The sequence below is a fragment of the Dermacentor variabilis genome, chromosome 6 (genome assembly GCF_050947875.1).
Source record: "Dermacentor variabilis isolate Ectoservices chromosome 6, ASM5094787v1, whole genome shotgun sequence".
Taxonomy (NCBI): Eukaryota; Metazoa; Arthropoda; class Arachnida; order Ixodida; family Ixodidae; genus Dermacentor; species Dermacentor variabilis.
The window spans coordinates 116,145,190-116,159,618 of record NC_134573.1 but is presented as its reverse complement, the minus strand read 5'-3'; the positions used below and the strand labels follow the sequence as shown (position 1 = coordinate 116,159,618).

At 47.9% G+C, this 14,429-nt stretch overlaps 1 protein-coding gene across 3 annotated transcripts in view; it reads right to left on the bottom strand.

Annotated features, from left to right (window-relative positions):
• Window positions 1–14,429, bottom strand: part of LOC142584338 (A disintegrin and metalloproteinase with thrombospondin motifs like) — a 103,141-nt gene that overhangs the window by 15,175 nt on the left and 73,537 nt on the right. For all 3 annotated transcript variants that reach the window (XM_075694490.1, XM_075694492.1, XM_075694491.1), the window contains 2 exons: window positions 10,427–10,594; window positions 9,496–9,637 (listed from right to left, as the gene is read on the bottom strand). In XM_075694490.1, coding sequence (XP_075550605.1) covers window positions 9,496–9,637; window positions 10,427–10,594 — 310 coding nt within the window. The remainder of the gene's footprint in view (window positions 1–9,495; window positions 9,638–10,426; window positions 10,595–14,429) is intronic.

Here is a 14,429-nt window from a genome sequence, read left to right as displayed (position 1 = left end):
GTCAAATGGACGGCGACGGCGAAACTCGGCTCGACGAGGTTAGTAAAGATATCGCTTTAAATGTGCAGTAGCACGTAGAAAACTAAAAACAAGCATTTATTTATGACGTACCGGCCAGGCTACGGCCTTCATCAAAAGTGTGATTACAGGCACACAGAGTTCAATCTCTACATTGTAACGCGACAGCGTTAAGGGCCCCGCGTCGCAGAAAACCCGATGTCGGCGTCGGTGGAGTTGTCCGTGAGCGTAAATTTTCGCGCGCATATATATATATATATATATGCCACGCCTTCTTTGTATGATATGTGGTATATCCGCGTTATATTGTCACACGATCTATCAATACAGTTGCTCTTACCTTGCCTTACATTCTTGACAAGGTTATTCTTCGGACTCTTGAGAATGAAAGCCCACAAACAAATGTCATGAAACAAATCACCGACAGCGCATGCCTTTAATGTTAAATCTTCTCAGATTGAAATATTGAAAGTGCGAAACAACAACAGAAGATCGGCACACGCAAAAGGCCGTGTTTCTATCAGAAAGCTCGCCTTCGCGCATAGGGGACTCGCCACCAGGTGGCCCAGCTGAACGGACGTGCGCCTTTTCGTCTCTGACAGCTCACTGCCTTCCTTCTGTTACGTTGGGCCTTAGGGCCCAAAAGTTGTTGCAACGTACCGTGACCATGGATGACCCAGAGGCAGATTTGAACGTTCCATTGCCCGAGGACATGGAGTTACAGCAGTTTGAAGACGACCTCACGCCAGAGGATGCGCTAATCCTAACGAGCACCTCGAGCGACGCCATTGTAGACAAGGAAGACGCCGCTGCGTCCAGACGTGAATCCATTCGCCCCACTTGCTGATCCTGAGCCACCAAGGAGAAGCAACGGCAAGTGTGATCATTTACTCGTCTCAAACCTACTCATTGTACCTGTTGTACCCACCGCCAAGCATGAGCAGAAACGCGCACGCGGAACGCTGTCCGCGATAGCTGAAGCTGCAGCCGCTGAACGCACAGCCGCGCTTCGTCATGGCGTTTCTCACTGCAACGGCAACGCGACGCCACACTTCAACGCGTACGACTCGGAGTCGGAGGATTCTCACGAAGATGACAGCGAACAAGGAGCGTGGATGACCGTCACATATAAACGCCGCCATTCAGGGAAGAAACAAGCGAACGCGCGTGTGCAACGCCATTCATACGCACACACTGTAATCCTAAAATCTGAACGCCAGTAGAATCATGGATGAAAATTTTATTGTTATCGATGAGGCAATCTGGAATCACATGCACAACGCTCCCTCAACGCACGGAAGGGAAGCTCACCCGATCGTTGAGATCATATACTTGGACAGGAGTAATCAAATAGCGGTTTACACCGATGATCGCGACACGCGAGATGCCCTTTTCACCTTAATATCTCTTCCAATAAATGGCAAGCCAACTGCATTTCACACAAACGAGGCCCTACAGAAGAGTCAAATCCATTCCGTTGCATTATCCGCAACGCAGGGGGAATGACTGCCGAGCAGTCTATGATGAACCTGCACTACCGAAAATGCGACATTGTCAGTACTCGTACCATTGCCAAGAAAGAGACAGCTGTATTCACTTTTAAAGGGACTATCCTTCCATACAAAATCGGGTTCAAGTCTTTCACAATATGAGTCTATCCATTTAAGTCGCAGGTCTACGCTTATGAGACGTGCCACAAATTAGGACATGGAAAACAGCATTGTCCAAATTTTAACAGCCCATGTTGTGCCACATGTGGCGGAAAGCCAACATGGCAGTGACGAGGTCTGTCCCAACCAGGGGCCGAAATGCCGCAATTGCGGAGGTAAACACTTTGCAACGGCTCGAGACTGCCCCTAGCGCATAAAAATCAAGAAACAGCTCCGCGTGAAGTCAACACGCCCTCAGAAGCGAAGCCAGAAGTCCATAGAGTCACAACCGCAAGTTTATGAGCGCCCTCGAAAGACAGTGACCATGAGACACAACTTTTACACTGGTCCTCCCCGCGCTCCGTCAACTCCTGCGATGCCGCCGGAAAACAAACCGCATTTCGACCACGGGAAACATACCTTTGCCAATGTCGTCAAGATGGCTAACAGCGAAGCGTTAGAACAAGCGAAAGCGAGTCATGCCAAAACTACAGGTAATTTTGTCCCCGCTTCACACTCAGCAAATGGGGGTGCCCATGTTCACGGACAAGCCCACGAAACCACCTCTCGAGCCCTCACTGTCGGAGCGCCCAAGCAGAACCAGAATGAGCTGTTAAAAACGCAGCCAAAACCACAAATCCAGCCTGACTAGGAGGCAATCTTCTCTGCACACGTGACACAAATGGAACACAATACCATGTCAAGGGTACAAAAAATGATAGAACAAGCTATCGAAGCATGCATTCGCACCATCATGGAGCGCCTAATGCTCAATCGAACGCTCTCCTTCGGAGGTCTTACCACCGCCGCATCAATAACGGGGAACTTAAGACCAGTTTCGCTCACGCCATCTCAGTGCAAACTTTTGTAGAGCGCGGTGAACGCAAAGTTAACATTGTGGTTGGAGGAAAATTGTCTACTGCCTCACACTCAGTGCGGATTCGGGCCTGGTCTTTCTACTTAGGATATTGTGCTCCACCTCTGCCACTCCCTCAAGAAGAAAAAAGCGGACATGATTTTACGCTGGGGCCTGTCGCATAACAGTCTCAGGCCGTCCGTCCTGGCGTCTCAGGAGGTGAACTGCTTTGTGCCACGCTTACCATGCTATGAGGTCAATGGCTTCCCCGAAGACACCGACACACCCGCTTGCCCTGGTGTTCGAATAATGAGCCCTCGACACACTGAGCCCTGGTGTTCGAATAATGCTAATGTTACTGATAATAATGTTAATAATGTTAATGATAATGTTGCTAATGCACGAAGGAAGACTAAGAGCGCCTCCGGTAGGCTTCAGCTACATGCAACATTTCCGGGAGATCTATCCCAAGGATACAATGCTAATCTGTGGAGACTTCAATGCTCAACACGTAGCCTGGAACTATAATAAGTGAAGGTCACGCGGTCGTCGTATAATTGAAGAGCTTTACCATTATGGACTAGTGCTCCTTAATTTGCCGCAAAAACATGCGAGGCTCGGACAGGACACAAGGCAAGCAGACGCAACGCCAGACCTAACATGGTCCTCGAGACCCAGAACCTGCAAATGGAAACTTCTATAGGACCCTTTTTGCAGTGACCATCTTCCGATTGCCATCACAGTGAGGAAAATGGATCCTCGTGCCGCCCGTCGTCTTACGAGCGAGATTATGCAATCACGCACTGGGACAAATATCGGATGCTGCTAGAAGAAAACGGCCCAATTAATAATCTTGACTCCTTAACGCAGGCTATGACGCGTGCCAAGCACGCAGCAACTGAGACGCTGCGGGTTACTCCGGACCAACGAGATCCGCATAGGCTCCTCCTGCATCTATGGAACCGCAGGCTCATACTTTCTGCTTATCCAGCGAAGGGGCGCCCCCGGTCACTACGAACTACACCATGCTCTCTGCGGGAAGAAATCTAGAAGTATACGGAAGAGGTAGTTTCTGAGCATTTGATGCAGGTGTGGGAGCAAATCAATGGATCTATTCAGGCAGTGCTTGGGCTGTACTGAGATCTCTTATTGGGCTCCGTAAAACCTCAGAAAGCGCCCGTGTTCCCTTGAAGGAAGGCATCCCCAATGCGGAACTCACATATATGTATATGGACGTCATGAAATATTGATATGGACGTCATGAAAGCTTTAGATAGCCTTCCCCATACCTCTATCATGCAGGCGATACAAGAAATGGGCATGAAAAGCAACACGCACAATTTTATTTCCGCGTTCCCGCGGGACAGAACGTTTCAAGTTCAAGTAGGGTGCGCCTCAGCTCGTACCACCATAACGGGGTTTTAGTCCCACAGGGAGCCGTAATCTCCTCAGCAGTATTTAACGTCCTCTTAGCAGCCCACCATGCTAAACTAGAGAATATCACAAGCATTGGACACGCTATTTACTCAGATGATGTGACGCTGTGCACTACGCGAGGTTCCCTGCGATAACAAGAGGAGGCCCTGCAGACGGCGTTAAATACCGTCGATAGCTTCACGAGGGAGATAGGGCTTACGGTAGCACCAGAGAAAACCGAGTTTGTCGTTATTCATAGGGGGAAAAGGTCAAAGTCGAAGGACGAGGAAAAAGCCAGCATCCATCTATAGTTCGGACAGACACCCATTCTCAGGAACCGGGTCATCCGCATACACGGATATTTTTGGACGAGCAGTGTGTGTCCACAACGTCGTACAACCAAACAGTAAAGGTCACCAAGCAGGCCACTGAAATCCTCCGCAAAATTGGCAAGCGTTAGAGGGGCGCTAAAGAAAAAGAACTGAGACACCGTGCACGCTTTCCTACATTCTCGCATCCTGTATGGCGCCCCTTTTCACCCCATCACTCGAACACAGCTACGTACCTTGGAATGCCTCAATAACGAGGCAAGGAGAGTAATGACAGGACTGCCAAAGTACACGCCACTCCCTGCACGCAAGAGCACTGCGCTTTGGGTGACATCGCTGATCTTATTTCAATGCACGAGCATACTCATGCGACAAGCTTCAAGTCCACAAATAGGAAGGGCCACTTTGGTTAAAATTGGGCATGAAGTCTCTAAGTTTCCTGTGCTTCCACGCATATCTCCCTCTTGGGAACACGTACCAATTGCGGATCCCAAACCACTGCCGAGGAACATGGGACAAGATCAATTGGCCAGGAGACAGACCGACGCCAAACGCCATGAAAAATATACGCACCAACTACGCGAGGGCAACGACCACTTTGGCAGGTGCTGTATAGTCTATGTGGATGCTTCTATCGGAGGACTAGAGGAGGAGCCTATGCTCACTACGGTGCGGAGAAATATGTAAGCAACCAAACGGGGCAGCAAACTCCACCTTACGAGACATGTCGTTCACAGCTAGCTCTGCTGCAGAACTGTATGTCATCCTAGATTTTGCCAAGCATGCTGAACACACCGCTAACAAATTTGGAAGAGATGTAAGCACCACTACAGAGTGTTTACGGACTCTCAAAATGCCTTTAGTATTTCGTAGGACATTCGTACAACCGCTGCTGTGGTCCAACAACTCCGCCTCCACGTGCGTCGTTTGCGTGACCAAGGTCATGATTTTCACTTACACTGGATCCCGGGGCACACAGGTATACAAGGAAATGAACGGGCCCATCGACTAGCGTGCGCCACGCTACTATCCGTGCAGTCGAAACTGCCTGAACAAATACTGAAAGACGTACCTGAATACATGGAAATACAGTCAGTGGTACGATCCCATGGAAGCAATAGCCGAAGCCAAGCGCCACCAGCACAGCTATCTCCTCGCTACTTCTAACCCTATGGACATTCCTCCATTTCACTTCCAGGCTGCTACTCGTAGGCAGCAGGTTCTTCTCCGGCAGGTACGGACTGGCACCCTCCTTACTCTTCTCCTCGTGCAGCGCTATCGCAGAAAGGGAGACCCTCGTGGCCTGGAACGTTCGCGCACGGCTACCTGCAGCTTCTGCAACACCCGGGCGGACCTCAAACACTTAATCTAGGACTGCCACCTGTATTTTGGCCCCAGGCAAAAGGCCCTTGCTTCGCTCCCAACGGCGTGGCAACCAGCCTCCCTACAGACCTGGGCACTACCGAGACACAGCAGTGCAGTGACCGCCAACGAGCTCTGGCGGTCACTGTACGAATTCCTGGATAATCCTGAGGCTCCAGCCACTGAGACCAGGCTTCCTCATCTCGAGCGTACCAGCGAAAGCAGCAGACCCCATGATGTAGATAATCGGCTCCCTTATCACTGTTTCACTTACCTTTTCAGCCTCACAACTTGCCACACCAATTCACCGCAGCCCTTTAAGCGCAGTAATGTGAAAAAAGACGTTTAAACAACCTTCGTGCATATAGCGTTCGCTGCCAGCGTTTCCCGGTAAACATTACGGTTACATAAGCAAGGTTCGTTACAGCACAATACAAGACGAGGACAAAAGAAGGTATAAAACGACGACACGGCGCTGACTCTCAACTGATATTTTGTTGAAGATATGTCGAACATATATATAGGTGCCAGTTGAAAACGATGACTTGCACGAGACATAGATGGACATGGATAGACATAGACAAGGAGGCAACTATGACCATCTGACGCACAATCAAAATTGACATAGGCAACACAGTTATTTGTCATGAAGGGCGATGGACGGTTCGCTGGTACATGCCTTGTTCCTAATCTTTATATTGTAAGCCTCAGCGAATTTCCTTGTCAGTTGGCTCACGTGTTTAAAATGACATTATTTTTTTTAAATAGGGGTGACAACCGCACGACTTGCAGTGCTCCGCGAGATAAAGTGGCGCAACCCCTTGCCGAGAGGGCTCATGCTCTCTAAGTAGAACATTCACACAGCGCTTCGCTTGTGATACGTACTCTCTAGCACAAGATAATGCAATGGCATGCACAACCTGCTTAGCACAAGTGATGTACCTGTTCACATGTTTGACAGTGCACTTTCCCTTTACTTGCGTATCCTTCAGCAAATTAGCAACTAACGGGCATATGCGAGCTATCTTATGTTTCGCAGAAAAACGAACATCAATGCTGTACCTTAAACCAACGTTCTTAAACCCATGTGCCAACTTTTGTACATACGGTACTACAGCGTTTTCTCTATTTTCTTTCTAATTTAGTTTTAATGCCTTGGTCATCTATGCTCTTGATGCCGCGAACCATACTTTCACTCACAGATGAAATAATCATTTCGGGTTAACTAGCGTGCAGTAAACGATTTACCTAAACAGAAAAAGCCGCCTTCGACATATGAAAACATGACTTCTTTAATGCAGCATTTAGGATGGTCTTCGCTATAGCCCGCTTCACTACATTAGAATGACCCCGGATTTATAGTTCAAAATGGGCTTAACCGACCTGGGATCATATTTCCAGCATACACGATTTTTACAAAAAGCTAATAATCTCAGGTATAGAAACTTTGATGATCCTTAGGGACTTCGAGAGTAAAATCAAGGCCCATATCATGCTGCCTGAATAACGTGAAAATTTCATCAACCCCCTCGGGGTGAATATCACTGGTAAAATATATAACGAAATCATCAACATAGCGACAACCTTATTGGAAAGCTTAGCAAGGTGGCCCTCCAGTTGCCTATCAATATAACCTAGAAAAATGTCCCTCATGATAGGAGCTACGCACAATGAAATGCACACGCCCCATTTTTCGTATATACTGACCCCCTCTTCGGGAAACAAAGGCAGATCTCAAGTAAAAGGAAAGAAGTTCAAGTAAGGCTTCTAATGAGATACCGCAACCATTTATGAAGGCTTCTTCGTCATTGTCACATACTATGCAGTCTTTAGCCCATTTCATAACCTGGCATGTGGAAGGGAGTAATATAAGTTTCTCACATTTATGCTGAAGGCACACGAGGTGTTCAACGAACTTTCTTTCAGGTACTTGCACACAGTATCCGAATTGGCTATCCGGAAAGGATCGACTATCGTTAAGCGCCCTAGATTCCTCTGCAGAAATCGCGACACACTTAACTGCCAGCTATCTTTTTGCTCGGAACCTTTTCCTTTGCACGGAACGGCATGTCATTCTTGTGCAATTTCACAGTAAAGAAAACCTGTAGCTCCAGAATTATTGCTTTCTATACGCTGGCCTCTAAACGTTGCAAATTCATTCCTTCCAAAAAAGATAGTGCTTGCTGCTTGACCTTCGCAGCCTTAACGTTTACACCTTTGAAATTTTTCCTAATTGCGTCCTCAGACTTTCGTGAGTACACATCAGAATTCATGACAGTGAAGTACTCTTCCTTGTCTGCTACTAACACATGTAAATTCTTCTCACACAGAAAATGAACTAAGGGCCTAAGCACGTCCTTGTCACCCCTCCCTCTTCCTGTCCTAGCAATGGCATCTACACACTCAGAAACACACCTTGAACGTTTGTCCTCTTTCGCACACCTTGAGACCAACCTTGCTGTGGCCACCTTCTCAAAGTGGTTCAGGTGAGGTTCGATGCAGTACTTCGGGCCGAGACCCAATACCCACTTGTGTTCCTCCGGAAAAGGCGTCGTGCTCAGGTTAAGCACATGGCCCTGAACATGTATTTTTTTCTTCCCCGGAAGCGCAGGTCTAACCATGCGCCAAAGGAATTCACTGGAGCCAGCTATGTTGTACCACTGTCCATATGGGCGTGAATGGGGGGGGTCTCTCTAGAGGATTTGCACACGCGATTCGAACTAAGTCCTTAAGAGTTGTAACCTGTCGCCACCACTCGGACTTGAAAATTTTGTACAATCTTCGTGAATGTCCAACTGAAGGCTGGAGCCACACGCACAACAACTCCACGGCGGCTGGGTAGATTCACTGCAAGTCGTACGGTTGTCGCCCCTATTTAAATAAAGCAATGTCATTCTTAAACACGCGAGGCAATTGACAAGGTAAATCGCTGAGGCTTACCATATAAAGATTAAGGACAAGGCATGTATCAGCGAATCGTCTATCGCTCTTCATAACAAGGAACTGCGTTACCGGTGTCAATTTCGATTATGCGTCAGTTGCTCATAGTTGCATTGATGTATCTTTGTTTCCCATGCATGGCATGGTTATCAACTGGCATCTATATACGTGTTAGACATAATTTCAATAAAATATCAATTGAGGGTCATCGCTGTATCGTAGTTTTATACCTTCTTTTGTCCTCGTCTTGTGCTGCCCTGTAACGAACCTTACTATGAATCCTAACCAACTGGCCCAACTTGCCGTCTTGATGCGGTTACATAAGCGCAGTTGCTGGGAAGCGTGAGAAGCAGTGAGGGATCTTTGAATGGTATCGCGTTCCATTCTTAAAGGCGAAGCTTAAGCGTCTTCCAATTTTTCTCTGTAAGGGCGGGGTATATGAGTGCAAATCGTAAAAAAAAGGGGGAGAAGGATTGAGAGGACTCGCCTACTGGTAGCCTATCTTTGACCTTTCTGTAAGGAAATTTAGGAAACTGGTTGTGGCTCCCTGAATCTCACGGTGCTCCGGATCACCGTGAGTTGCACTTTGCTCCTCGAGGAGGCAGGACGTGTGTCTTGTGAACTCCCGAACAACACTTTGCAATAGGATGCATGAACGCGTTTTAAACTATAGATACGGGACTTTGAAGTGCGACATAATGCTAACGTATTTCTCTCGAATTTGCTCTAAATCGCCACTGTATTTTTGATGCACGTTCGTAATCTCAAGACTATTGGCGGGCAGTTATTTGATGTTTCATGATCATTGCAAGACACACTGAAACTCCGCATCCGCATAGCCGGTAGGCTACATGATCGCTTACATCGCTTACATTTGCTTTATGCTAAAGAACGAAAGAAAGGAGGACATGTACTATATTCTTACCGTGTCAGCTTTTCCATAGCCGAACTCATAATACACTTTCCTGCAGAAGGTGTCCTTTTTCACCCTGTCTCCTGGGAAGTCTTTCGAATGAGCAGGAGGAAGATTGATGTTTACGTGCCTCAAACAGGAGTAATTTGGACGGCTGAAACAAAATTAAAAAAAAACAATTAGCGTCACCTCTCGCCGATGCTTCACATGTTGCGAGGACTCATCAATAGGCATCTTCGAACCGGACAGGTAGAGGTACAACTTTGCGTGAATGCCAGATTAGACAGACAGAATCACGGAGATTTTATGTTAGCGGAGATTTCTCGTGCGACGAATGTAAATAACGTTTTTCGCACTTTACGTGGAAGCATTTTACTAGTAATTCATTTCATTTGTTTTATGCTTGCCTTTAGTCATTGCTTCGGATCGTGGCCTTTGGTGTCAAAATGGCGCGCGCCGTAGCCCTCTCGGGAACCACGCTTTCACATAAGTTCCCGCGCCTGAATTATCGCTGTAATCAATTCCTCGGGATGACGCGTGATTAAAAAAATAGAAGGTGAAATAGAAACGCTAAAAATACGGACCGTGATCTTGCACAACAAATTCAAAAAATATATGCGCTCAGCGTGGTGAATAGCACACTTAAACATGGTTAGTCAGCACTTGTAAATTGATGGCGCTTTTTCATTGTGGAAACCTTAACTGTGAAATTTCTGCAGGGTTAATTCTTCCGAAGGACCACACCATCCTTTTTTGCTAATAAATGGCGATAGAAAAGTGACCATCCTGTAATTATTTCAGTTGTTATTGGGAAGAATGAATTCCCTCCTTCACAATTTCGATAGAGATTGTAATGCATGTTTAGCAATAGGTTCTCGCGGTTGTGAGTGAATGAACAGAAATAATTGGGGTTGTGCGCAAAGTATGAAGGAGGTGTGCTTACTTGTAGAAATTCCTTATTTCTCTTGCACAGCAACGGGAAAAGGAGTACATTTGAGGGACTTTGAACTCGTAGCTCATCATGTAGCCCTCGCTCCAAGGACAGTCCTTTGAACCTATCATACCCGGAGGCCAACTTCTTGGCCCGCTCCCGTCGTGCATGCATCCTAGTCTGAAATAAAATGGGAGAAGGAAGATGTAGAGCAACTTTGTTCACAATTAGGTGAAAATAATGTCGACATCTACGAAAACGAGACGGTTACTCCAGAGTGAAAGCATGTTTTGACGTTCACCAATAACCCCTTTTTTGTGAAAGACGATTTTATCACGTGCCTGCGAATTTCCGCATCTCATCACACGGCCTAATTTTTGTCTGCCATCCTTTGCTGCTTATTTTTTTCTTTGGCACGCTTCCTATCGTTCTATGAGACCACAGGTTATCTGCTGTATGCTTGCTTAACTTATGCTTAAGCGTGATTAACATGCTTAACTCCACTTTCTTATTTTTCATGTCGACTAGCATATCAACTACACCCATTTTCTGTCCTATCTACACTGCCCTCTTCCGACATCTCGACGTTGCACCTATCATTTCCCGTTCCAACTCCCATTGCGTGGTATTTAGTACTCAAACTTCTTTGATATCCTCCATACTTATTTCCTATATATATCTACGGATAGAATACACTAATTGTCTATCTTTCTTTCTAATAATGATCACTAGTTTCCGATAGTCCCTTAAGGATGTCTTCCGTATACATCACAGCCCATTTCTATCAATCAGGCGATTCCTTTCTTACATTTCGGGTGATTTATCACTACGAGTAGCTCTTGTTGGGCTGGTTCGCTATGCGTAGCTATTACCAAAGGAGCTAAAATTCATAACACACAGAGCAGAGGTACGGGGCGATCGCTCATCTCATCTCCTTCCTTTGTGTGTTGCGTTTTACGGACGCCGCCATGTACGGGACGAAGAACAAGAGCGCAGTGGTAGTGGTGTGCGACCGCCGAGGTCACGTTACCTCCACTGCATCGACCCGCCCCTGCACGATGACCGAAGCCGAAGAGCTGGTTATCGCGTTAGGCATCCGCGAAGGTCAGCACGCAAGCAAACCACGGACGATCCTCTCGGATTCCCAGCAGGCCTACCGCAACTTCTTTCAGGGAAGAATCGGGAGACCTGCTGCACAAGCCCGAGCCCAAATACTCAAGAAGCATCCTGGGGGCATCACCACACAAACCATCATGTGGATACCGGGCTACACTGGCATTACGGGTAACCTGCAGGCCGACAGAGAAGCTCGAGGATTTGTGCATAACCGAGCAGTCATCACGTCGGCTGCCGAAGACCCGAATCCTGTCTACGTCGAGTATTCAGCCATCGTGAAATACCACAGAGTGAGTCGCTTGTGATATCCACCACCCGATAGAAATCTAAAGACACAGCATGCCGCTGCTTGGCGTAGGCTCCAGATAGGCACTTACAGGAACCTACGCATATTACACCGCATACACCCCCCAGCCTACAGGGACGAATACTCGTGATGCGGGGCCACACCAACCGTATACCAGATTATCTGGCAGTCCACGCTACAAAACATAGAACACCATAACACGAATATCACGAGGGATCAATGGGATGCACTGGTCTACAGCTCTACCCTCCACGACCAACTCAAGCTGATCCAGAGAGCTGAGAAGATGGCAAGAGCCAGCGAAGCCCTGGACTAGGGGCCCCGACCATTAGCGATCTATCCTATCCTAAATGGCGCTCCTCCTCTAATGCCTATTACATCGTCTAGACAAGCGTGCTACTGCACAGCTACTAAAAATACGAACGTTTGCAAAGCTGATTAACGGTGCTCAAATGAAAAGTTTAGTGATCTATACCTTAGCAACATTGACAAATGCTTAGAGAATGTCTTAGGTGATCGTGTTATTAAGGTATTTCGTTACGTTGGTCTTTACTTGATCTCTTGTAGTAGAGGCTAAATTGAATCCGCTGTTTCCTCAGTGAGCGAACAATTGAAAGCAAACGGAAGAGGGTTAAGGTTTATTAAAGAATTGCCCCTGGGTGACGTAATACAATTTCTGGACTTTTCTTTGGCGTTTCAGAAGAACCACGTGTAATGGAAGCACTCCCCGAAATCTTCAAAACCGTTTCTAAACTTTCCATCCACGCATTCTAAAGTTGTAAAAAACGGAATTGCCATGTCGTGCTTTGAGTCCCCTCTCACCAAGTCGTGTGTGGATAGAATGAACTACTACTTTAATGCGCAGGTTATGCGTCTATTAGAAGTAGGCTATCCTCGCGTTGCAGTAGCCACCATCACTGAACGCTTAAAAGGCCTGTCGCCAACGGAGAGGTTGCAGCGGAGCACTAGGACCAGAGGGCCATCTTAGCAGGCTCTTTGAACGGACTAGCGAGCACCGGGCTTGCGCCGCGAGCACGCGCCGCCCAACTTTATTTTCCTCACCTTTTGCCTCGCCTACCGAGGGCGCCAAGCATTAGCGTCCGCGCGTAGCGATATCGGTGGGCGATACAGGGCTCGCCGCCCAGACGGAACGGCGAAATGTACTAGTAGACGAAGTGGAGACAGCGCTGTCTTGGTTAAATGCAGGTCCGCGGATACGGCGGCGACAACCGCAGGGCGCTCCGTGAGAAACGTCTCGAGGTAGGCTAGTTTGAGGTGGTTTAATGAGACTACCTCTTAGCGACCATTTAATAGGATGGTGGCGTACTTCGGCGTCTTGGGGAGGACAGGGTACGGCTTATCGTAGGAAGGTATCAAAAATGGCTTTACAGCGTCTCATCTGAGAAAAACATGAGTCGAAGACACAACGTCCGAACGCATAAAATGCTGTGGTCGAAAGATCGAGGCGGGACGGGGCGCAATTGCTGAAAACAGTCCTGCAGGTATTGAAGGTACTGCAGCGGCTGGGGCGAGGGTGCGAAGGAACGAACAAATCTCCAGGAAGCCGCAGGGACGCACCGTAGACGAGTTCGTCCAGAGAACAGCCAAGGTCGCGACGAAGGACAGCGCTTAGGCCGAGAAGCACCATAGGAAGGTGGTCGACCCAGTGCTACCGATCCAGGAGTGCAGTGAGGGCAGCCTTGAGGTGGCAGTGGAGCCTTTCAACCGTGCCGTTGGAACAGGGATGATATGCAGTGGTACGGCAGTGTTCAGCGCCAAACAGGCGGTTGATGGCATTGAAGAGGATACAGTCAAATTGTCGGCCACGATCAGTGGTCATGATGCTGGGGCAGCGGGAAGCCCATGCTGAAACGAAGGCTTTGGCGACCCCCTTTCCGCAGTGATGTACGGAATGAGCACGGCTTCGGGCCAGCGGGTGAAGAGCTCAATCATTGTTAGAATATGCCGGGAGTCGTGAGTGGGTGGAAGTAGGCCCACTAAATCAAGATGAACGTGGTCAAAGCGACAGCCAGGTGGCAATGAATACTGCGTGGGAGTCTTCGTGAGGTGTGTCACTTTGGCAGTTTGGCACGCGAAACAAGAACGTGCCCATGGCGAACATCGGTGTTAGTGCTTGGCCAGATGTAGCGCTGTGAAACGAGACGCTGCGTGACTCGGATGCTGGGATAGAAGATGTCGTGAAGGGATTCGAACACCGCACGACGGAAGGCAGCCGAAATGAAGGAGCAAAGTGAAGCCGCTGACATGTCACACGAAGATGGTCACGCAGTGCTTGCAGCTCAGGGTCGTCCATCTGCTCCCGAGCTAGATGTTCCCAGTCCACAGTTGATGTAGAAGTGCGGAGGGAGGTTATGCGGGATAGTGAATCCCTCGTTTTCTGTGCATTTGATGTGCCAGATAACCATAGTGAACTCCGATAATGATGATGGTTATGATGATGATTGCATTTTATTGGCGCAAGGGCATCTAAGGCTAAAGAGCGCCAGGACATGTGTCTTGATTTAGCAAAATTATGAGTCTAAGACTATGATTTAAAATATAGGCTATATAAAGGCCTACGCGTAAGATACA